This window comes from Dryas octopetala, chromosome 9 (assembly GCF_963921425.1).
Source record: "Dryas octopetala chromosome 9, drDryOcto1.1, whole genome shotgun sequence".
Classification (NCBI taxonomy): Eukaryota; Viridiplantae; Streptophyta; class Magnoliopsida; order Rosales; family Rosaceae; genus Dryas; species Dryas octopetala.
Window position 1 is genome coordinate 1,897,838 of NC_141374.1, and position 24,391 is coordinate 1,922,228.

At 37.3% G+C, this 24,391-nt stretch overlaps 1 protein-coding gene and 1 pseudogene across 1 annotated transcript; one reads left to right on the plus strand and one right to left on the minus strand.

The window, feature by feature from the left end:
- Positions 1 to 14,281: 14,281 nt before the first annotated feature.
- On the minus strand, positions 14,282 to 15,766 carry LOC147273128 (uncharacterized; annotated as a pseudogene).
- Positions 15,767 to 19,778: 4,012 nt separating this feature from the next.
- Positions 19,779 to 21,229, plus strand: LOC147273129 (putative F-box protein At4g22030). Its single transcript, XM_086227824.1, has 2 exons — positions 19,779 to 20,700; positions 20,767 to 21,229. Exons 1-2 carry the CDS (start codon positions 19,779 to 19,781, stop codon positions 21,111 to 21,113), a joined length of 1,269 nt encoding a protein of 422 aa, XP_086083950.1. The 3' UTR covers positions 21,114 to 21,229.
- The last annotated feature ends 3,162 nt before the right edge of the window (positions 21,230 to 24,391 follow it).

Below are 24,391 nucleotides of genomic sequence, written 5' to 3' on the forward strand. Positions count from 1 at the left end.
CATGCTTGCAAAAGCCTTCTCAGAGTGCTCTACCTCTTCTTCATGTCTATTCACCCTCAGCTCATAGCTCTTCAGAGAACCAACAATCTCATGTACAGACACAGTATTTAAATCTGAAGTTCTCTCAAGAACCACACAAATAGGATCATAGACCTTAGTTAAGCTAATTAGCACTTTCTGTACCATTCTCTGATGACCCAAAATTTCACCATACTTCTCCATCTGATTAGTTAAATCAAAAAATCTAGAGAAGTAATCAGCTAGAGACTCATTCTCTCTCATTCTCATGTACTCAAATTCACGACGCAAGCTTTGTAGCTTTACTGACCTTGCCTGCTCGTCTCCATGATATTCCTCTTGAAGCAGATCCCAGGCACCTTTGGCTGTGTCCTGGTTTACAATTCTAGAGAAGATCTCCTTCGAAACAGCTCCTTGGATAATACCAAGAGCTTTGGCATCTTTCATCAACTGTTCTTCGAGGTAAGCATCTATTTCTTCATCAACATCAGTACTAGCTGATTCACCATCTGTCTTCAATTTCTCCTTCTTCTTCTTTGATTCTGGAATTGAGATCCCTTTGTCAACCAACTTCCAAATTCCATAGGACTTAAAGATGGTGACCATTCGCACCTTCCAGAACTCAAATTCTGTTCCATCGAAGATGGGAGCCCGTAGCTCTCCACTTCCAGATCCTGCCATGGCTGGATTGAGAGCTTTCTCGTTGGATTTCTCTCACACCTCACACTGTAACCAACTCCCAGTTCACGATTCGAGCCTAAAGCTCTGATACCATGTTGATTTCTTACTCTGTAATTTTAAGGGAATTGAAAATGAAAGGAAAATGGGATGAACAGAGAAAACAGAAATGTCGTGGGACACCAGTAGTGCCTCTCACGCAGTGTATTTCTTCTGTATATTCAGTTATGACAAAGCTTTTGTAGCTGATACCACCAAAAAGATGTGAGGCTATGACCTCACTACATCCACTCACTTAATACCCTATTAGATATTGACATCTGTCAACTCATTACATTTATAAAACTAACGAACTTAACTCCCTAGCAGCTCATTAACATTTCTAATTATCAGACAAAAGACTTAATTAATCTCAACAAAGTGAACCAATCAAAATCTTAACCATAAAAGAATATGAAGATTATATTCTTTTTTTACCATACAAATCCTATACGAGTCAAAAGTATCAAAAACTAATCAAATTACCAAGAACTAATAACAGTAATAGTCTAATAGAATAGAATTTCATCAGAGAACTTGGGCCTCCCACTCCCACACCACTTCCATCAAAGTTGCAAATATCTACGATGCAAATCAAAAGGGATGATAGAAAGAAAAAAATAAAAATAAAAAACCCACTTTCCAACTTACCAACTTACATTCAAGAATCTAATTTTAGCCATAGAAAGAGACAGAAACAGTTTCATCAATGAAATAAAAAAGAAATCAACAAGTTTCATCAACTCCAGTTTCTGACCCAAGACAAAAGAAACCAGAAAAAGTAAATAAGAGAGAAAAGAATAACTTACTGTGTGAAAGATTCTTGTAGATACCCAGGATGATGTGGGTATTTTTGTTGTATTTATTTATTCATACACTTCTCCTGAAATACCAATAAAAGTGTCTGCAAGAGGAGGAACATGGAGCAACAAACAATCTCATAAAGGGGGCAATTCCTAGTCCACCTAGTTCCTTGTGTTCCTTGTGATGTCCCCTCCACAAACACAATTCCAAAGTTCCAATCTGGGACTCTCTCTCTCTCTCTCTCTCTCTCTCTCTAATACTGTTTATGATTCCATGCTAATTGGCAATTGTATTTGTGTGAGAAAGATTCTCCCTTTCTGCTTGTACATATGGACCCCACACACACGAACGCAAAAAATCCATCAATTGGCCTTGTACTTCTCGCTGTAAAGGTCAACCAACAGCGTGGTGCAAGAGTAGAGAGAGAAAGACTGAGAGAATCAGAGCGCTGATTCAGTTTGGGTGATGATACAATATATATAATTTGAAGCGGTGGGTGGGAATCCTTTGGGAATCAGAATTTGTTCAACACTGAATGAACAAATGGAGGGGTAGTGCTTTGGGCTTTGCCACTCACTCGCTCACTCTCCCACCTTAGATGCTCTGCCACGCCTCTTTGAGTCACTCTCTTTATTTTATTTAGGCCAAACGATATTTTTAAATCTATATTTTTATAAATTTTTTACTTTGATCATGATCTTTTGATTTTGTCAATTTCAATCATATATTTGTAATACGATAGCAATTTCGGTCGGTTTAAATTGTTAATCTCATTTAAATTGTTAAAGAAAAATCTGATATTATGAGTAGTATTTTGGATATCTTATTCACCTAGATACTTATGTAAACTCATAAGCATAAACTCTATAACCCTAAATCCTAAACTCATACCTATCATTAAATACAATCAATCTGAAAAGATAAGAAGTTTTATCTGTAAATTGAATATGTTCTATAACGGGTAAAGATTTAAATAGACATTTAGGTAAATTAAAATATTTGAAATGCCACTTATGTGTAAAGTAATTGTTTCCATATAAAATGTTTTATAAAAAATTTAAATAAAATTAACTATTTAAACTTAATTGTTATTATATTAGTATCGAATTTGTATATTATATAGTTATATTGGAGTCTGAGTTCTGATCCCTCTGTTTTCAAGTACTCAATAATGTTATATAAAGAAGACGAAAAGGACACTAGACTAATTGTAACAGAGTCAGAGTGCCACCTACAACAATTCTTGTAGATGATAGAAAGGGAAGTGGGCGAATTGTCTCTGTGCTTGAGTTAAACTGTCAATTTTCAGAAGCTTCAGTCTCTCTCTCTCTCTTTCAGCTGTGCCATTGTTGGAAAGTATAAAACCCTTTAATGTTTAATATTTTATGTTTTATTTACCAAAAGCAAGGAGAGAAAATGTACTGAATGGAAAAGAGAAAAAAGAAGTATACAATTTTAAATGAGTAAATTATATTTTAGTATCTTAAATATACATTATTTTTTAATTTAATACCTCAACTTTTAAAAATTACATTATAATTCCTCAATTTTCACTTCGTGTCAATTTCATACCTCCATTATCTTTTCCGTCAAAATGATCGTTAGTTGCTGAGGTGGCACTTATGTGGCATCACTGTTGGCATTAACATGGCCTAAAATTTGTGTTATGTGAATAAAAATAATTAGAGCAAATTATACGTAGGTACCTCAAGTTTATCCTATACTTCAACTTAGTACCTTAAGTTTAAAAAGTTGCAAGTTTGGTACCTCAACTTTCATTTCGTGACAACCACATACCTCCGTTAACTTTTCCGTCTGAGACCCCGTTAACCGCCTACGTGACACGCTGACGTGGCTTTAAAAAATGTCACGTAAATAAAAAAAAATAAATAAATAAACTTTTAAAAATAAAATAAATAATTATGAAAAACAAAAAAATTAAAAACCCTAATAATTAAATTATAAGAAACAAAAAAACATTTATTTCATTTCTCTCCACCTCTCAGCCGTCGCCCCCCCTCCCGGCGAGACCACCCCAACTTCTTCTTCTTCCCCAACAAATCAACCCAAAACCATCAAAAAAATCAACAACAATCATCAAAATAAATCAACACAAATCAACCCAAAATCCATTTGCAGTACACCCAAACCCACAACCCCTCCTTCTTCCCCACCCAGTAACCCCTTCTCCTATCCCAACCAACAGCAAACTCCCCAAAACTTGAGCAACCCTCCTCCCTCTCAGCCACACACCCCCCCGCCAAACCACAACCCAAAACCACCATCTAAGACCCACACAAATCAACCCTCCTCCCTCCATTGTGCTTCTGCAACTCAAAACCAGAGACCCACAACGCACCACCCGAGACCCACTCGAGCAACCCTCCTCCCTCCCAGCCACACACCCTGCCGCCGAACCATAACCCAAAACCACCACCCGAGACCTACACGAATCCACAACCACCACCCGAGCAACCCTCCTCCTCCCAGCCACACAAATCAACCCACCACCCGAAACCCCAAAACCCGAGCAACCCTCCCTCCCAGCCACACAAATCAACCCACCACTCGAAACCCCAAAACCCGAGCAACCCAAGACCCATCAGTCACCGGAGAAAGAGAAAGGAAGAAGATGATGGTGGTCTCGCTGGAGAAAAAGATCGGGAAGAGAGAGAAGTGAGGAGAGAGAAGAGACAGAATCGCGGAGGGGGGGAACCCGAGACCCACCAATCACAGGAGAAAGTCACCGGAGAAAGAGAGAGGAAGAAGATGGGGGGTGGTCTCGCCGGAGATGGGCGCTGGAGAAAGAGTGACAGAAGCGGGGGGGGGGGGGGCGGATGAGAGAAATGAAATAAATGTTTTTTTGTTTTTTATAATTTAATTATTAGGGTTTTTAATTTTTTAATTTTTCATAATTATTTATTTTTTAAAAAAAGTTTATTACTTTTTTTATTATTTTTTTTATTTACGTGACATTTTTTAAAGTCATGTCAGTGTGCCATGTAAGCGGTTAACGGGCTCTCAGACGGAAAAGCTAACTGAGGTATGTGGTTGTCATGAAATAAAAGTTGAGGTACCAACTTCTAACTTTTTAAATTTGAGGTATTAAGTTGAAATATATAATAAATTTGAGATACCTACATGTAATTTGTTAAAATAATTAAATAAGACCAAAAATTTTAAAAATAAATATTACAACATTTATAAATAAAATAAAATAATTGAAAAAAAAAAAAAAAAAGCACAACAACCCCCACAGCTAGCACAAGCGGCGCACTCACCCCTAGGCCATTCCCTTCCAACCCTTCTCTCTCTCTCTCTCTCTCTCTCTCTCTCTCTCTCTCTCTCCCTCCTTCCCTCCCTCCCTTTCCTGCAATCTCTGATCTTCATCAAGGAATCAAGGATCTGATCATCTGAATCGGGTCGCGGGTCTTGATGGCTTCAAGCCAATCGAGGCGGTCCCAGATTTTGCAGAAGGTGAAAGGGAGAGAGGTTTAGCACTCTTTCTGGGCCGCGATCTACAGTGACGGTGGTGGGGAGTTGGAAGAGCTGAGACCTTTCTTTGTTATTGTTTTGTTAAATTATTTTATGTTGTAAGTGGGTTGGGTGAAGAATGGGGAGTTGCAGAACAAGAATAAGAAGAAAGAAGGAAGGAACAATAAGAAGAAAGAAAAAAGGTAGGGTCCGTGGGTGGGTGGGGCTGTTGTATTTTTTGTTTGGTTTCTTTTTTCAATTATTTTATTTTATTTTATTTATCCAGATGGCACAAATTTTAAGTCATGTCAATTCCAATAATAACACCACATCAGTGTTATCTCAGTCATTTTGATAAAAAAAAGCAACGAAAATATGAAATTAATACGAAATGAAAGTTTAAGTATTATATTATAATTTTTAAAAATTGAGATATCAAATTGAAACACGAAGTATAATTAAGGTATAAAAATATAATTTGCTCATTTTTAATCTTTATCTTTGGTTTTGGATGGATTAAAAAAAGAAAATGGTAAGATAGTAAATTAAATATTGATGGTCAACCATTAAATTAGTGATGAGCATTTGAGCGAAAAAAAAAAAAAAAAGTGATGGGGATTGATGTATCGATCTTGTTAAAGTTATTTGTGAACAGACGAAAAACAAGACAAAAAAAAAAAACAAAAACAAAGGAGAGAGATCACCAAAGTTAGAGAAACACTAATTGTGCATTTGTGCTGACGTCCAAATAAGCTCCCATGCAAAACTCAGTCAAGGCAGACAAAAGTTTATGGTAGTTTTTAGCTTAGTAAAAAAGTCTAAAAATAGATTCCTTCGCTTGTAAGCAAGAAAAAATAAAAAAATAAAAAAATAATTCTCCATCACCAATTGTATACACTTCATAAGTTTTGTTTCTTTCGTCTGTGACGTAGCTGAGAGAGACTAATACAATTTTATACACGTGTATTATAGAAATTGAACTTGTAGTATGCCTGGAAGAGACGTTGAACTAAGTAGGTTAATGCAATTTTACATTTGATATATTGGTCAATGCAAAATTGTCCAAATGAGAAATAAATATCTACAAATCGTAAAGTACAATATAATCACTATTATATTAAATAAATTTTGATGGATCCAGCAGATTTAGGAAATTAGTCTAGGACAGCTTCTAAATATATATTTTTTAAAAGATAAAAATAACAAAGATAATAAAAACTAACTATAGGGTTTTTTTTTCTTTTAAAAATTGATTGTTCATTCGGCCCATTCGCTATAGTGAAATACTGTAGCGGCTCACTTTTTAAAAATAGGTGCTACAGTAACGTCGATACAGTGACGCCGTTACTGTAGGGTTGTAGCGCGCTACAGTTCTTTAAAAAATGTTTTTTTTTTTTTTTTTCATTATAGTGCCAATTGGTACATAAACTACCAAAAAATCATAATTTAGGTATTTTTCATTCCATAAACATGTTAAATAATAACCAACATAAAACACAAAAAATCAAGATGAGCCTTCCATAATCTTTTTTATTTTAATAATAAATATAATTGTTACTGTTCGATAGTAACATTTATTGTTATTATCGAATAGCAACAATCACCTATTGCTACTGTCAGGCAGTAACAACACTTAGGCCCCGTTTGGGATTGCGGTGGAGGACCCAAAAGCTGCTGTAGATGACAATTCTCAATCACCTACAGCAGTTTTGGTGTTTGGTAAAAAAATAAAAAACTATTTTTCCCCACAATTCTCAACTCCCCACAACAAAAACAGAAAGCAGGTTTCTAGGTGTTTTTGAAAGCTGCAGTGACTCACAACAACAATGAATATTTTATTTTACTCATAATACCCTCATTGATTTCTATGATTTTTATTTGTTTCTTTAAATTAAAAAATATGTCTATTGTTAGTTATATTTTATATTGTGATAATTCATTATGATATTTTATTTATAGGATTAAAATTATAATATACCTAAAAAAATAATAGGCATATTTATTTAATAATGTTGTTCTTAGAAAAATTCATGCTAATAAAAATTTGTAGTCAAAAATTTCAAAAACAGGTAAAAAAACATATTATTTTTACCAAACAAATAAGTGAAATGCACTTTCAGCATCATGTCCATTTTAGTAATTATACACAGTCACAACATTTTTATATTAACATTTACCAAATACTTTGATATTGTTTTTTGCACTCACAACACTTTTGAAAACATAGTTTACCAAACACTCAACTGCTTTACTTTACAGCTGACTTTACTTCACAGCTGTTTTTTCTCACAGCAATACCAAACTGGCCCTTAATGCTACTGCCCGACAATGACAATCAAGTATTGTTATTGTTTGATAGTAACAATAACAATAAATTAGATAATATAATTTAAACCTAATATAATCCTTGTGAAAGCATAAATAACCAAATGAAATTATAAATCTATGACACAATTAAAACAAACTAAAACAGAATCACAATTCCGTTGAAAAAAGAAAATAACTTGAAACTTCCGGATATAACTTAATGTTGTTGTAGCCCCTTACATCAAACAAAGTCGAGAGATTTCCAATAGATTTCACAAAAACCTACTCTCCTCCTATTTACACAATCAAAACCTATTGCTACTGTCTGACAGTGACAATCACCTATTGAACATTAACAATATGTTATTGTTAATCAAAAAGAAAATGAAACTTCTTAACAACCGTGTGTCAAATTCTTAATCAAGAAGATCGATTAGCGCAACATCAAAGATGTACCAAAAGAACTAACACAAAATCAATGAATAAATGAAAATTATGATAACCATCTACAAATAATAGTATGCAGCAACCATCGCCCCCGTGACACCATAACTTGATTGCCCCCCTAATAAGATGAATATGGACCAGAAAGATACTGCAGAATGATATTGGTAATAAAATGTCAAATTATGTTAGTGTAACATGTAAATCGGGATCAAATAAGCATACAGTACTTGTATTCAAACAAGACCAAAAATCATAAGCAATAAAAGAATAAAAAAGAGTAATTAGATCAGTTTTAGACTTTTAGTCATTTATAACGCATTAAAACAAGGTAAACAGAAAGCAAAGTAGAGATTTAAGTAAAAAATCATATCTAACCACTAAATAGGAACGCTCATCTGAAAGTGGCTCACACCTACATAGATAACAATTGATGAAATATTAATTTAGAAATGAAAAATTAAAAGAAAATAGGCAACATTTGTAGTGGAGGTTACAAATAACATTTTACATATTAGAAAAACTATCGAGGAAAGAAGAAGGATGAAAGACCTACTCAGTAATTTCCACTTCACAAACAAAATCAGCTATGGAACCTGTTGTAGAATCAATGACAGCCTACAAAATTAAAAACAAGCCAAATTAGAAACAGTTGGACTTTTTGTTGACCTTGGTATACCTTAAGAAAGTGAAAAGGGAAAGAAAAGGACCAGTGACAATAATCTACCATTCCCATCCGATGGTTGCCTTCCAATATTCTCCTCACCTATTGTTTAAGTAGCAAATTAATAAAAAAATCTATAAATATTCTATAGAAACTAAAAACACATGGATTTCATATGTCATATAAATGTTCCGAGTACGTATACAAAAGGCTGCCAAATAAGTTTTTCAACGTGGTTCTTTTGCAGCAAATGCATCGCATCTATGGGGAAAGAAAGCCCATGATTAGAGGAGTAGGAAAATACCATAATCGAGTTAAGTCACCGTCGAGTTTGCCGAAAAATTGGCCAGAAAGCCGCTGCTTCTCGGTGTCGATCTATCGTCGTCGCTGGGTGGTTGGACCATCGAAGGCCATGAGAAGGAAGAGGAGAGAGAGACGAGCATGGAGAGGTGGGTCTCGCCGCCATCCATGGTCGGACGGCGATGCATCAAGGAGAAAGAGAGAGGTGAAGAGAGAGAAGAGAAAGAATGGTGCTGAGTTTGAAATAAGAGAAATGAGAGAGGGAGTGGGAGAGAGACGGAGAACGGAAAAAAAGACCGGTTTGGTATAAACTGGTTCTCCTTCAAACACAAAAAAAGTACTTGGGTCTTAAAAGTAGTGAGAGCCCAAAACTGGACTTTATAATCATTTACTTAAAACTATATAGCATTACAATTACCACAAAAATTCAAATATTTTATTTATAATGTTAGAAATCAACCCTACATTCAATCCTTAACTCTGGGAAGACTTTAGATTGAAGCTTACGATTTGCTATTGCCTTATTTAGCTGATTACTTGGGCAAGTGTAACTTTCCTTCTTTATGTAATTACCTTAGACATAGGATCCGATTTTTCTTTCCTTATTGTAATTAGCTAGGCCTTCCCTATTTGTTATATACCTCTGTAAATCATAGTGAAAGAATACACATAGAAATTCATTCCAACATATTTTCTCATATGGTATTAGAGCCAAAATATTGATCCCAATTTTCATGATTTTACATCTTTTTGATTTCAATCCTTTTCACGCCTCTTCATCTCCAATATGAGCATTGACGCAATTCTCGAGCCACCAATGACAGGACAAACTTCTGGTTTGATATCCAACCCATTGCAAAAGAATTTTGGTCTGTTGTCCAACTCGGCACCTGACTATGAAGTCTCTTCACCTTTCTATCTTCACCATTCAGACAACCCTAGCACCATAATTGTCTCCAAGCCTCTCATTGGAGAAAATTATCCAACATGGAGTCGTGTTGTTCGCAGGGCTCTAGAACCAAAAATAAACTGGGTTTTATTGATGGAACCTTTGTCAAACCTGCAGAGACTTCTCCAAACTATGCTCAATGGGTTCGTTGCAATAGTATGGTGAATTTCTGGATTGTCAATTCACTTTCCTCAGAAATCTCCAATATCGTCATTTACACCTAGGGTGCACTCGAAGTTTGGACTGACCTTAAAGAACGTTTTTCTGAAAAAAAATGCTCCACGCATATTTGAGATACATCGAAGTATATCTAATCATCATCAAGGGACGTCATATGTATCAGCCTATTACACCATTCTCAAAGGCTATTGGGATGAACTTTTATCCTATACGACTGTTGCAGCTTGTTCTTGCGGTGCCACTCAATCCCGAAACATATATTAAAAGAACAGAGACTCATGCAATTCCTCACAGGACTCAATGAAGTTTATTCTACTGTTCGAAGCAATATCTTGCTCATTGATCCATTGCCCACCGTTACTAAGGCTCATGCTCTTATCTTACAAGATGAACGTCAACGTTCACTAAGCAACACAGTCATACAGTCTGCGAATCATCCTATGCTAGCTGCTGTTTCTCGTCCTTCTAATAAACCAAAATACCATTGTGATTTTTGTGATAGAGATGGTCACACTGAGTCTCATTGCAGGACCAAGAATCCATCAAAGTATCACTGTGATTTTTGTGATAAAGATGGACACTCGGATTCTCATTGCTGTTACAAGAAGAAGCAAGGCAACAGTCCATCAAATGCCACAGGAAGGAATATTCATAATAACATACTTCCTTGATTGCTGCTGTCCATGCCAATTCGTCAACAAATACAGGCATGACCCTTACTCCACATGAGTATCAAAAATTCCTCTCTATGGCTTTCAATGGTAAAACTAGCCCTTTGGCTAATAGTTTTGCAGGTATTTAAGGTGACCTTAATTCTTCTACTTGGATTATAGATTCGGAAGCGTCTGATCATTTGGTATCAAATTCCAAATTGCTTCACACTAAAACACCTTTCACATGCGCACCAGTTAAATTGCCTACTGGACAAACCGCACCAATCACACATATAGGCAAATCAAATCCATCTACATCATTACCTCTTCAAAATGTTCTTTTTGCACCTTCTTTCCAGTTTAATTTGATGTTCGTTCATAAAATCACCAGTTCATTAAATTGTTCTGTTACTTTCTATCCTGATGGTTGTATTTTTCAGGACCTAATTACGAAGAAGAGGATTGGCAAGAGTAGTGTGCATGGTGGTCTTTACCATTTGGATCCAGACGATGCTTCCATTGTTTCCACCGTGTCATCTCCAGCTTCTAATCTTTGGCATTGGCGACTAGGCCATCCCTCACCTACAGTTCAGTCTCATATTTCCCATATTTCAGATTCCGTTTCTTGTTCAAATAAGGATAATTGCTTTGTTTTTCCATTAGCAAAACATGCTAGAACTCCTTTTCCTTTAAGTACTATTTCAAGTTTAAAATGTTTTGACTTAATACATTGTGACATTTGGGGTCCTTTCACTATCCCTTCTCTTAGTGGTGCTAAATATTTTTTAACAATCGTGGATGATTATTCACGTTGCACATAGACCTATCTTATGCATTTCAAATCTGAAACTTCAAATCTTATACAGCAATTCTTTGCCATGATAAATTGCAATTTGGTTCATCTATTTGTCAAGTTCGCACAGATAATGGCTTAGAATTTCTCACTTCAAATCTTTAACAATTTTTTTCATCTATGGGGGTACAATATCAACGTATCTGCATTAACACACCACAACAGAATGGTGTAGCCGAACGAAAGCATTGGCATCTTCTAAATGTGGCACGTTTAATCTGTTTTCAATCTCATCTTCCCCTTCATTTTTGGGGAGAATGCATCTTAACAGCCACCTATCTCATCAATCGGTTACCTAGTAAAGTTTTAAAGGGAAAACACCATACGCAATTTTATTTGGTACAAAACCCACATACACACGTTTAAAGGTTTTTGGTTGTCTTTGTTTTGCTAACAATGTTTTAAACAAAGTACACAAATTTGACAAACGGGCAACTCCCGGTATTTTTGTTGGTTATCCTCACAACGAAAAAGGTTACAAAATTTATGACTATGCTACTAATAAGATTCTCATTAGTCGAGATGTTCAGTTTTTTGAAAATCATTTTCCTTATGCTTCCACGCCTTCCACCATTGATCAATCAATTCCTTCTCATACACATATATCTACTCTACCAACCGATATCTATGACACAGATGCCACTCCACCCTTTCCTTCCGCTACCCCAAGAGCATCTCCTTCAACAACATAGTTGGATACCACTCCTTCTCTTGCAGAACCTCGTTCTCCCACTTCACCATTACCCACACCTTTTTTCTCCCCAAATATCATCATTCCATCTAATACACAATCGCCCTCCAACCCCTTCTCTTCTGTGGACCAGTCTGCTGTCCAGTCACCTTCTGTGGACCGATCTGCTCCACCACCAGGTTCTGTGGACCAGTCTGCTGCCCCACCAGTCGAGCTTGGCCCCCGAATCCGAGACCCACAAGTTAAACTACTCAACTACCACTGTTACAATACCTAAGTCAGTTCATCTCCTTCTACTACTATGGTTTCTAAAGGTACTCGCTATCTTCTCTCCGATTATCTCACTTATTCTCACATTTCTACTCCTCACAATGCGTTTTTAGCTTCCATATTTTGTGTAGAGGAACCCACTTCTTATTCGCAGGCTTCTCTCATTCCTCATTGGTGTGATGCTATGCGCGAAGAACTTCATGCCCTCGAATCTAATTCCACATGGTCCCTAGTTCCTTTTCCTGCTCACAAGCATCCCATTGGTCGTAAATAGGTGTACGAAGTGAAGAGACATTCCGATGGTACTATTGAGCGCTTCAAAGCGCGTCTAGTTGCTAAAGGTTACACCCAACTTAAAGGAATTGATTACAAAGAAACCTTTTCTCCCATTGCCAAATTAGTCACAGTTCGTGTTCTTCTCACCATTGCATCTTCTAAAGCTTGGCCTCTCCATCAATTAGACGTCAACAATGCATTTTACATGGTGACTTACATGAAGAGGTCTATATGCAACCTCCACCTGGTTATGTCCATAAGGGGAAGAATCTGGTTTGCAAATTACACAAATCACTCTCCGGACTCAAGTAGGCTTCTCGACAATGGTTTGCCAAATTTTCACAAGCCATTCTTACAGCTAGTTACACACAATCTAAAGTCGACTATTCTCTTTTTTATAAACACAAATGTATCTCTTATGTGTTTATATTAGTGTATGTTGATGACGTTATTATTACAGGTTCCAACCCACACGAGATCACCAAGCTTAAGGACTTCTTGCATCAAAATTTCAAGCTAAAAAGACTTAGGCTCTCTTAAATATTTTCTTGGGATTGAGGTACCAAGATCTCGCAAGGGTATTTGTTTGAATCAACGAAAGTATGCGTTGGATATTATAAAATATACTGGTTTAATGGGAGCTAAACTGGAATCTGTTCCCATGGAAAAGAATATGAAACTCAACAACAATAATGACAATTTACTCAATAACCCGGCCTCATATCGCCGTTTGATTGGCAGATTAATCTATCTAACAGTTACAAGGCCAAATATTCCTTTTTCTATTTATATACTCAGCCAATTCATGTACCAGCCACGCCAACCACATATGAAGGCTGCTACACGGTTGGTCCATTACTTAAAGGGATCTCCCAGTCAAGGTATTTTGTTGCCATCTCACAATGAATTGAAATTAAAGACTTATTGCGATTCAGATTTGGCAAGTTGTCCTATGACTAGAAGGTCAATGACAGGTTCTTGTGTTTTCCTCGGAGCAAGTCCTACATCATGGAAGAAAAAAAAAACAGCCTATTGTTTCTTGATCCTCATCAGAAGCCGAGTATAGGGCTATGGCTGTCGCCACTTGCGAGCTCCAGTGGTTACGATATCTTTTACATGATTTTCGAATATCACATTCATTTCCCAGTTTACTCTATTGTGACAACAAAGCTGCCTTATACATTGCAGCCAATCCAGTTTATCACGAACGTACAAAACACATTGAGATTGATTGTCATGTTGTTAGTGAAAAAATTCGAGATGGATCATTACAAACAGTGTTTGTTCCTTCCAAAGAACAGACAGAAGACATTTTTACAAAAGCTTTGGGCAAAGACGCTTTCCTACGATTAGAAGGCAAGTTGAATCTACTCGATATACACGCTCCAACTTGAGGGGGAGTGTTAGAAATCAAACCTTCATTCAAGCCTTAACTCTGGGAAGACTTTAGATTGAAGCTTACAATTTGCTATTGCCTTATTTAGCTGATTACTTGGGCAAGTGTAACTTTCCTTCTTTATGTAATTACCTTAGACATATGATTTGATTTTTCTTTCCTTATTGTAATTAGCTAGGCCTTCCCTGTTTGTTATATAGCTCTGTAAATCATAGTGAAAGAATACACATATAAATTCATTCCAACATATTTCTCATAAATAAAGTTCATACTTCATACGTACATTTATAATTGGCCTCTACGAATTTTCATCTTTTGAAATGTTTTCATGATTGTATCATTATCAATCTCCTCCAAGATATCGTTCTCTATGTATACAACCATGCTATTGCTCAACCACTCATCACCCATCCGATTGAGCAATCGATTCTTAATAATATTCATAACTGAAAATGCTCTCTCAACTGTAGCAGTTGCAACTAGTATGCCAAAGTTAGAAGCAAATAAACTAATGGATATATTTTGTCTCTTATAGTCTCCACCATTTTTTTAGCAAGGTCACCAATTTCATCCAACTTTGAGAATTCACTATTAAAGCACATGTCAGCAATATACGTATCAAGTTGATCACTAAGCAACATGAGCTGAAATTAATGTAGAGAATTCATTCAGATAAAATTCAACAAGGTGAATCAATTTCTTCTTGTCAAAATGAAAGAATGAGTTAAATAGACCCAAACATGCCACACAAAGAAGCAACTCAGTGTTCGACTCAATGAAACGAGCATTCAATTCTTGAAGTTGCATATCTATAATAGAACAAAATATCTCAACTCAATAATGATGCAAGTTTGTTGTTTTCTGTGAGTTACGTTTTTTTCTCCCTCGAACTACAAAGTTATCATCCATATTGGCATGGGAACATCAATTCTATGTTTTTCACAAAAAAGAGAAACTTCATCAAGTAAAGAGGTCCATCCACTCTCCCTCATTTCCTGGAGCCGTACTTTGGACAGTTGAACTAAATTCAAGGCATTCACAATATCTTGATCTTTCCTTTGTAGTGCTTGTGACAACTCATTTGTGATTGCCAATAACACTCTCATCAAATGAAGACTAAATACAAATTCAAAAGATTGTATTGAGTCTAATAAGCTTTGTGCTTCAATTCGTTGATTTGAATTTGAAGAATCCATTCCAATAATTTCAAGCACATCAATCACGTATTGCTTTAAACATACAAGTCAAACTCACCAAAGTATTATAATGTGAGCCCCAACGAGTATCATCAGGACGTTTGAGATTAGTTTCTTGATTTAAGCCTTATCCACTTGAAAACTCTCCAATATCAAATGCCTCCAAAATTTTTGCAGCTTGTTTCTCCCTAAGCATATCTCGACGTTTACATGATCCTCCAACAACATTCAAAATTTTAGCAATATTTAAACTGAAAAGTGAGGCAATCTGATCATGATTCATTGCCACATATACTAGAGCTAATTGCAACTGATGAGCAAAACAATGAACATAATATGGACATGGATTCTCCTTAAGTAGAAGTGTTTTAAGACCATTATACTCACTTTCCATATTACTAGTTCCATCATAACCTTGCCCATACAATCTAGAAAGACTTAACCCATATCTACAAAATAAATCATCCACTGTTGTCTTAAGAGTGAGAGCACTAGTATTAGTGACATGCTCAACACCCAAAAACTGCTTAATTACCTGCCCTTTTATGTTCACATATAGTATTACAATAGCCATTTGTTCCTTGATTGATATGTCATGTGCTTCATCAATCAAAACAGAAAAAAGTGCATCACCAATATCACCAATAATCACCTTGATAATTTCAAATGCAGCTACACTTACAATATCCTTCTGAATATCAGGAGCTATTAACTTTAGGTTTTGAGGGGCATTCTTTAATGCAACTGCTCCGACATCTGGATTATTTGTAGTAAGAAACCTGAGAAGTTTAAGAAAATTTACTGGGTTCTTTGAATCTTCAGATTCATCATGACCAAAAAATGCTAGTCTTGCCTCCAAAAGAAATTGAACACACTCAATTTTTGCATTTAAGCAGGTTCGGTATTCATTTCGAGCTTGATCTGATTGTTTAAACAAAACCGTCTCAATATGCTACTTTTGGGTCATCAAGGTTTGACATTTTCTCCAATTTGAGAATCCTTCACCAACAAAGAAATCACCACCTGCCTGATCTCCAATATTTGGTTTGAAAAGATAGCAACACAGACAATATGCAGTATCTTTGTCTGCATTATACTCTAACCAATTGGGAAAATCATTAAACCAAGCTTGATTAAACCGTCGGTGTTGTTGTCCAAAATTTCTTAGTGGAAAATGATGGTCAAAAGGCTGACAAGGTCCCTTTGTAGATATGCTCTATGAATTTGGTCTTGGTCATTAGGATGTTAATCCATAATCGGAGGACGTAACCCTGGATTTGCAAGAAGATTTGCCAAATTGATTTCTACTCGACTTTGTTTAAAGGAAGAAGAATTATCATCTCTCTTGGAGGAGGTGATTTTCTTTGGAAGAATTTATCCATGATTGTTTAAACAACAAAGGAAAATTGAATAATAATTATTAGTTTGTTTAATTGTATTGTGTATTGTTAAATATAACCAAAGTGCTAAAGCCTAAATGCAATTGTAGTGCAAACAGTGCACATGCCTAAACTTTAATTAGGTAAAGGATAAAGGATCTTGTATCAAATTATGATTGGGCCAATTGGCAATTCATGCTTCTAACTTACTTGAACATCAACTTACAAACTGAAATGGGTATACTCTGAATATTTTTTAGATTTGGAAGTAGAAATACTAACCTTTCAAGTTGCTTCAAAGCCTTCAAGCCTTCTCTGTGGCCAAGCCCTCACTAGTTGCTGCTACCGAAGGTAGTCCTCTGACTCTCTCTCTCTCTCTCTCTCTCTCTCTCTCTCTCTCTCTCTCTCTCTCTTCTTTGTTCTTTCAAATGAACGATCAGTAATGCATGGCGCTTTTGGTCATTAATATATTTATCATAGGGGGCTTTGTTGTCATTTAATAAATATATACAAAAACAAAAAATTGAAAGTGAGTGGGGGCTTGAGCCCCCTAGTCTTGAATTGGATCCGCCCTTGGATGGGTCATTGTGATTAAATTAAATTAGTTATTGGGCCGGACCCGGTTTTTGTCTTGGGTTAGCAAGATTGAGGGGCCTTGAGCCCATAATGTTAACTAATTTGGTAATTAAATGATCAAATTAATATTTAAATCTCAAATAATGCTTAACCCCTTAACTGCTTCGGCAGTTAAGTAGATAAGAGGTTAAATCCCTAATTTCATGAGGTAACTCTCAAAAGAAGGAGTGTATAGCTCGACAGAGACTATGGACTTAGGTAACACATTTTTGAAGTAAAGTTACTGATTAACAAGTTAACAAAAAATAATGTCTAACTTAAGCATCAAATGCCCTTTGAGGAGTAACTTCCTAAGGGGTAGTTACGACTCATTTGTTACTTTTGCAGGGAAGTTAGGAGGTAGTTGGTTGACCTGTGCATCTTTGGAAATTCGAGCCTCATCAGTTGGCGTTGTCTGTGGGAATGAAAATAAATTTTACTGATGGTGAACACTCGAAATACAACCCAAGATGATACACGACACCCGAAACTAAATAATGCACCGACGAATCAACAATTGGAGGCCATGCAAGAAACACTTAAAACCTTAACTGCAGGATCGCAAAATGTGGTTCAGATGTTAGATCATATGAACCACGAGGTGGAGGAACCCTCACGAAACCAGCATGAGGAAGAACAAGGAGAAACTGAAGCAAACTCTAATGGGGTTGTACCTCATCCATTGTAGCGTGATTTGAAAAGTCCGCTAGCGGGAGAAATACAAGCATACCCAATGTCACCCAGATTGAAACTCCCAACAAACGAACTTTATGATGGGCATTCTGACCCAATGGACCACTTGGATACCTTTCAGTCACAAATGAGGCTCTACTTGGTACCAAACCCCATAATATGTTGGGCATTTGTGACAACGCTGAAAGGCTGAGCGAGGGTCTGGTTTGGAAAATTATCTCCAGGAAGTGTGGCATGTTTCGACCAACTTGCTGAAGCTTTTGAAGCACAGTTCATTGGAAACAAGAAAACAAAGCACGGTTCAAGCCACCTTCTGTTTGTTAGACAGGGCGAGACCGAACCACTTTGTAAATATCTCCAAAGTTTTAATGTCAAAGGCTTAGAAGTCAAAGGAATACATGAGGACTCCTTGATCCATTCCTTAGTGAATAGGCTCCAGCCCACACAGTTTAGTTATTCACTAGGCATGGATCAACCCTCGAGCATGAAGGAAATTTTGGAGTGGGCAGAAAAATACATGAATGTTGATGATCTCCATAAAGTACTGAAAGCCAATGCAAAGGTTGCGACCTTGAATGACAAGGCCTCGATCAGCGTCGAATAGCCAAGAAAAAAGAAAGAACAGAGACGAGAAGGTTCGAAGAAGTGAGAAAAGAGGACCATCGACAGTAGGACGAAACTGCCCTCGAGGCTTGGTTAGTCAATATGACTCTTACACCCCACTTCGAGTACCCCGGCTAGGAGCAAATCTTTATGGAGATCTCATATACACAATTGATCCAGAGACCAAAAAAGATGTCTACAGATCCATCAAAGCGACCTCGCAATAAGTACTACAAGTTTTACAGAGATCATGGACACAATACAAAAGATTGTTTCGAGCTTAAGGAGCAGATTGAGGGTCTCATTCAAAGGGGCCATATAAGATATTATGTGGCGCTCGAGGACATTGTAATGAAAGGCATGTAGCATTGTTATTGCCTCCTCCATAGAGGCCAGATGGGAAAGTGATCCAGTTCATTCATGGAGGGATCCATAATGGTGGAGAGTCTGGCAATAGAAGGAAGAACTACATGAAGAAGGCTCAGGTGGAACCATAATAATGGAAAGTGTCGTTTGTACAACAATAAAAACTCGAACTGCTGAATTTTTGGGAACAAGACATTCAAAGGCTGCATTTTCTCCACAATGATGCATACAACTATTGTCAGAATTAATTGTAATAATGCACCCACAACAAAAAAGAGAAATCTTAATAATGCATTCAAAGCATGAAGCACTAAACTATAATATTAGAAGCCACTTCACTATTGGATTCACAAGTGATGAGGAATGGGAGTGGTGTATGTTAGTGGTTTGAGTTGTACCAAAAAAAAAAAAAAAAAACAGAATAAGAAAGACTACGCATTTAGAAAATTAGAATGTAATGCTAATTAATGTTTGAAAAATAGGCAGTTGGAGCACTCGGTCTACCAAACAACCAAGTGAAGACTGAAGATGCGACCTCTTCAATATTGCAAGTTGCAAGTAATAAATTATTACAATTGTATGCAAGCATACGTAGATATCACTATACATCTTGCATTGATGCATAGTGGACGAAAAATTTTAAACAGGAAAATTAAAAATGGGGTGAATGGGTCAGGTTGGTCAGTAAATGGGCTAAGTCTTGCCCGTTCAGCATTTCAGCCAGTCAATGTTTTCTAAATCTGACCCCTTCAATTTTCAGTTGTGCCTTCAATTCCTCACAATAAATAACACCAATTTGGACCCTCTACTATCATTCCAAACTCTCCTCCTCCTACAACAATACAAAGCACAACAACAACAACAGCATCTACACACCCAAAAGAGCCAAAACGACTCACATCCTCTGCTTTCATCTAAGAACACAACCAAATGGCTTCCTTGCAAACTTCACGTCTCATATTCTCTTCTTCTTCTTCTTCTTCTTCTTCTTCTTCTTCTTCATCATGTTGTTCTTCAAAGAGAATCAATGCTGCCATCCATGTCCCCAAGCTTCCAAGAGTCCGCTTCACAGTCCCCAAAACAGCAACAAAGGTAGTGCTTGAGGGACTGCCATTGAGGGATGGAATCACAAACACAATCCCAATAGCACCACCAAAACAACATGATGATGCTTCATATAAGCATCAGTCTACTACTACAACTAGTACTACTTCTACAGCTACTACTGAGCTGTATGCAATCTTAGAGGCAGTAGCAGACAGAGTTGAGATGCATAAGAACATCAGCGAGCAGCGTGACAACTGGAACGCCCTTCTACTCAACTCCATCAACATGATCACTCTCACGGCTTCAGTCATGGCTGGAGTTGCAGGCTCTTTAGCAGCCGGTGCTGGAACCCCCATTTTGGCCTTGAAACTTTCCTCCACTCTCTTATTCACTGCAGCCTCCGGAATGCTACTTGTGATGAACAAGATCCAGCCTTCACAACTAGCTGAGGAGCAACGCAATGCCACAAGATTGTTCAAGCAGCACCAGACCCAAATCCAGACCCTGCTTGCTCTCCGAGATCCAACCCAAAAAGATGTGAATGAAACTATGGACAAGGTCTTGGCACTCGACAAAGCTTACCCACTTCCCCTTTTGGGTGCTATGCTCGAAAAATTCCCCGAAAAATTCGAGCCAGCAGTTTGGTGGCCTTCAAATCAAACTCAAACTCAAACTCAAACTCCAAGCAAACCCAAATCCAAGATGGGAACAAAGATTAATGGGTGGAGTGAGGAACTTGAAGAGGAAATGAGGGAAATTATAGAAGTGGTGAAGATGAAGGACTTAGAGGACTATGAGAGACTTGGTAGCTTGGTGTTGAAGATTAACAAGGTTTTGGCCATCTCAGGCCCTTTGCTTACTGGGGTTGCAGCCATTGGCTCTGCTTTTGTGGGACATGGGTCATGGACCGCCATTGTTGCAGTGGCTGCAGGGTCATTGGGTGGAGCAGTCAATGCATTTCAGCATGGTGGGCAGGTTGGGATGGTGTTTGAGATGTACAGGAACTGCGCTGGCTTCTTCAACAAAATGGAGGATTTCATTGAAGCCACTCTTGAAGAGAAAGACTTGGAGAAAAGAGAAAATGGGGACTTGTTTGAGATGAAGGTGGCTTTGCAATTGGGAAGAAGCTTGCCTCAGCTTAGAGAGATTGCATCAAAATCAGCTTCTTCTCGTTTAAATGGAACAGCCATAGATGAATTTGCTTGCAAGCTTTTCTGATTAGTTCAATTTTGTTTTTTGGGTACAAAAAACTGAGGAAAAGTCCTTTGAGTTTTTAGTTCTTTTTAGATTTATTGATCAGTTCTTTGTACAATCATGTAACATAGAAGAATTAATGTTAACATCCTCACTTTTTTTCACTCCAATCTGTGCAAAAGACAAATGTGTTTAATTTTCTAGTTTCTCCATCATTTGCTGTCATGCGTGACAGCAAATGTAATAGTTATTTATTTTTATTTTTTACTAATTTCAATTATTAAGCCATCTCAACAGCAAGTAACAAGTGGGATATGTGTCTAATTTAAGTTATTGACTTTTTAGATATAAGTTTATGTCCTAATTGAGAGAGGAGGGAGTTTTGAATTAGTATATGTACAAAAATAAGGTTGTTTATGGCATATTTGAATAGTTAATTATCATAGGGTACAAGATTATGGTCTGGATTGGATGGCTGACATTAAACTGGAAATTTTGACTTTTGAGGCAGTGTGCTAAGTTGGATGGTTGGACTTGGCCCATGCCCCATGGAGTTAGGAGTCGATCAAAATTGGGCAAGTCACATCTCAAATTCAGCCTAGACATTGTGGTCAATGTAATTCTCCTATTATAACTTGGTCAATGGCTTGTTGGTTTGTAAAAATTCTACGATTCAGCCACGGCATTGCATGGACATTTTTTAACTCCTAGATGATGATAAATTTATAATAAAAAAGAAAAAGAGGATAGATTCAATTTTTTACTAATAGGATATAAATTTTTCACTATTAGATACGTTTTATGTCATATAAACACAATAATAAAGAAGAACTCATTTTTTATTTTTTATTATATTAGAACAATTCTAATAATTAATTTATTATAATCCTAACTCATTTTTTCAACCTTTCTCACTACTTGGCTAATATCAAATGTGGTAAGAAGCTACTAGGCAGTGGTCAGTCACCTCCATTGTTGTGTTCATGATAAATTTATCATTGTGAATGATTATTAAAACCTATACAATTGGACAAATTAATGATGAAGTCAAGAAGAATATCAGAATATTAATGAGCTATTTCATCAAGAAATTAAGAATGAGTCAAATGACTTAAGCATCGACATCATACAATTAATGAGTTACTCATATAATCATTTTTATTATTTTAGAGTTTTTGAAATGACATATCTACTCGGCTTACCGAGTTGACCTTTGGTAGTATACAATTTTCAGCAGTGACACACTATAATTAATTATATAACTCACCATAATTAGCTAAAACTCACAAGCTATAGCCAAGGTATAAAATTTTAGGTTTCAAAAAAATCTCGAAAGAAATTTCGACGAAAAATTTTGAAGATTTTTAAATTTCGACAAAAATTAGACAGAAACGACGAAAATTGCTATTAAAATACGAAAATTTATTATATATTTATTTAACATATTATCTACTAAATTGATAAAAAATATTGAAACCTTGTGGTCACAACCCTGATTGTAAACAAGACTGTTAAAAGAGTCTTTATCGACCCTAGAAGTTCAGCTAATTTTATTTATTGGAAAACCCTGGAAAAGATGAGGATTCTAATGAAAAGGATGAGACCATCAACAACAACTTTGAGGGGTTTGGTAAAGGATAAAGCCGAATCTTTGGAAACCATTACTCTCCCGATGACTTTGGGAGAAGAACCTCAAACTAGCACAGTAAGGGTGGATTTCATGGTAGTAGGCATACCAACGGCGTACAACGTAATATTGGGACGACCAAGCTTGAATGCATTATGGGCAAGCACCTCGACCTATTGCTTGACTGTAAACTTTCTGACCCCAGCAGGAGTGGGAATGGTTCGAGGGAATCAATTACAGGCTCAGGAGTGTTATGTAATGTGAGACCCCGTATTTTTCAAAAATTTATTTTAAATAGTTTATGAAATTATTTTAAAGATTTTGAGATTTAGTTGGAAAAATAAAAAGTGTTTTGATTTAAATTTTTAATTTTTGTTTTAAATTGAGCTTGACCCAAAGTTGACTTTTAAAATAAATGGGTTTTTGATTTTGACCTTGGTTCCGTTGGATAGGTTTCGAGCCCACGATTTCGTAGACACGTAGTACGCGTTAATCTGAGTTACGGTTTGAGAAATATGGGCGTGTAAAGAGAGGGGCATATTTGTAATTTTTACATAAATGGTTTTTAAAACCCAAATCACATCTCCATCTCATCTGATTTCTCTCTCCCCGACTACACTATCTCTCTCTCTCTCTCGAAGCTTCTCCTCGCGCACACACCCTTCTTCCCAGCCATCACCAGCCACCCCCCACCCCGGCGACCTCGACCTTCGGCGACGCCACCCCCTTAGCCTCCTCTTCTCTCTCTCTCCTCCCTCGATCTCTCTGTCTCTGTTTCTCTCTCATCTCTCTCTCTCCGATCGCTCTCTCTCTCTCTCTCTCTCCTCGATTTCTCGGCCGTCTGACGACAGATGGCGGCAAGACCAGTGGCGTTGGCTAGCTTCGTCTCTCTCATCTTCATCCCGGTGGCAGCATCCAGCACAGAAACTCAGCAACGACGGCGTGCGAACTCGAGCAGACGCAACTGCCACAGGCGACGACTCGACTATTCTGGCGGATTCGGGACCGGCGATCACTTGGGTTTCTTTCCCCAGGCTCCGGCGAGTTCAGCTGTGCCACCCTTTTGCTTTGGTGACTGCTCACAGCGACGAATCGACGACACAAATGCCGGCGGCTTCCGCCGCCGATTCCGACGTTTTCGGCGAGATTTGGCCGTCGGTCCAGTTGTCAAAAATGATCCTCGAGATATAGGTAACCTTTCTCCTAAGGTGGGCATGTTCAATTTTGAGAAATTGGAAATTCGATTTTAGGGTTTATGCCTATTTCGAATTTCTTGAAATTGGATTCGAATTCGAGTTATTTTTGTGCAATTAAAGGTTCCATTGTGCAATTAAGATTAATTAGAGTTGATTTTGAGTAATTCCAGGTTCGTGCCGCCGCTGCCACCATCTGGACCACCACGGACCACCGGGGGTCCCGCCGCGTTTGGCCGTGCCGATGACTTGAATTGTTGGTTTGGCCTCTGGCCAGCCACCCGAAGCCTGTGGGTGAGTTTCTGTGTGATTTGTATGCTGTCTAAGTCGGGCAGCCGCCGTGTGTGGTGGCGACCGCCCGTTTAAGTCGCTTAGCGGCCTTTGTGTTTTCGAATTGTGTTTTAAGTTGGTTGTCTGGTCTTAACAGGTACACGGGCTCGGGAAATCTTATCCCCAATGTCATTATGCTGCCGGATTTGATA

Bases quoted from the DNA above. Each gene is read 5' to 3' on its own strand.
- LOC147273129 (XM_086227824.1), top strand. From the start codon at position 19,779: ATGGCTTCCTTGCAAACTTCACGTCTCATATTCTCTTCTTCTTCTTCT. The intron at 20,701-20,766 runs GTAGCTTGGTGT...CTGGGGTTGCAG, and splicing joins AGAGGACTATGAGAGACTTG to CCATTGGCTCTGCTTTTGTG.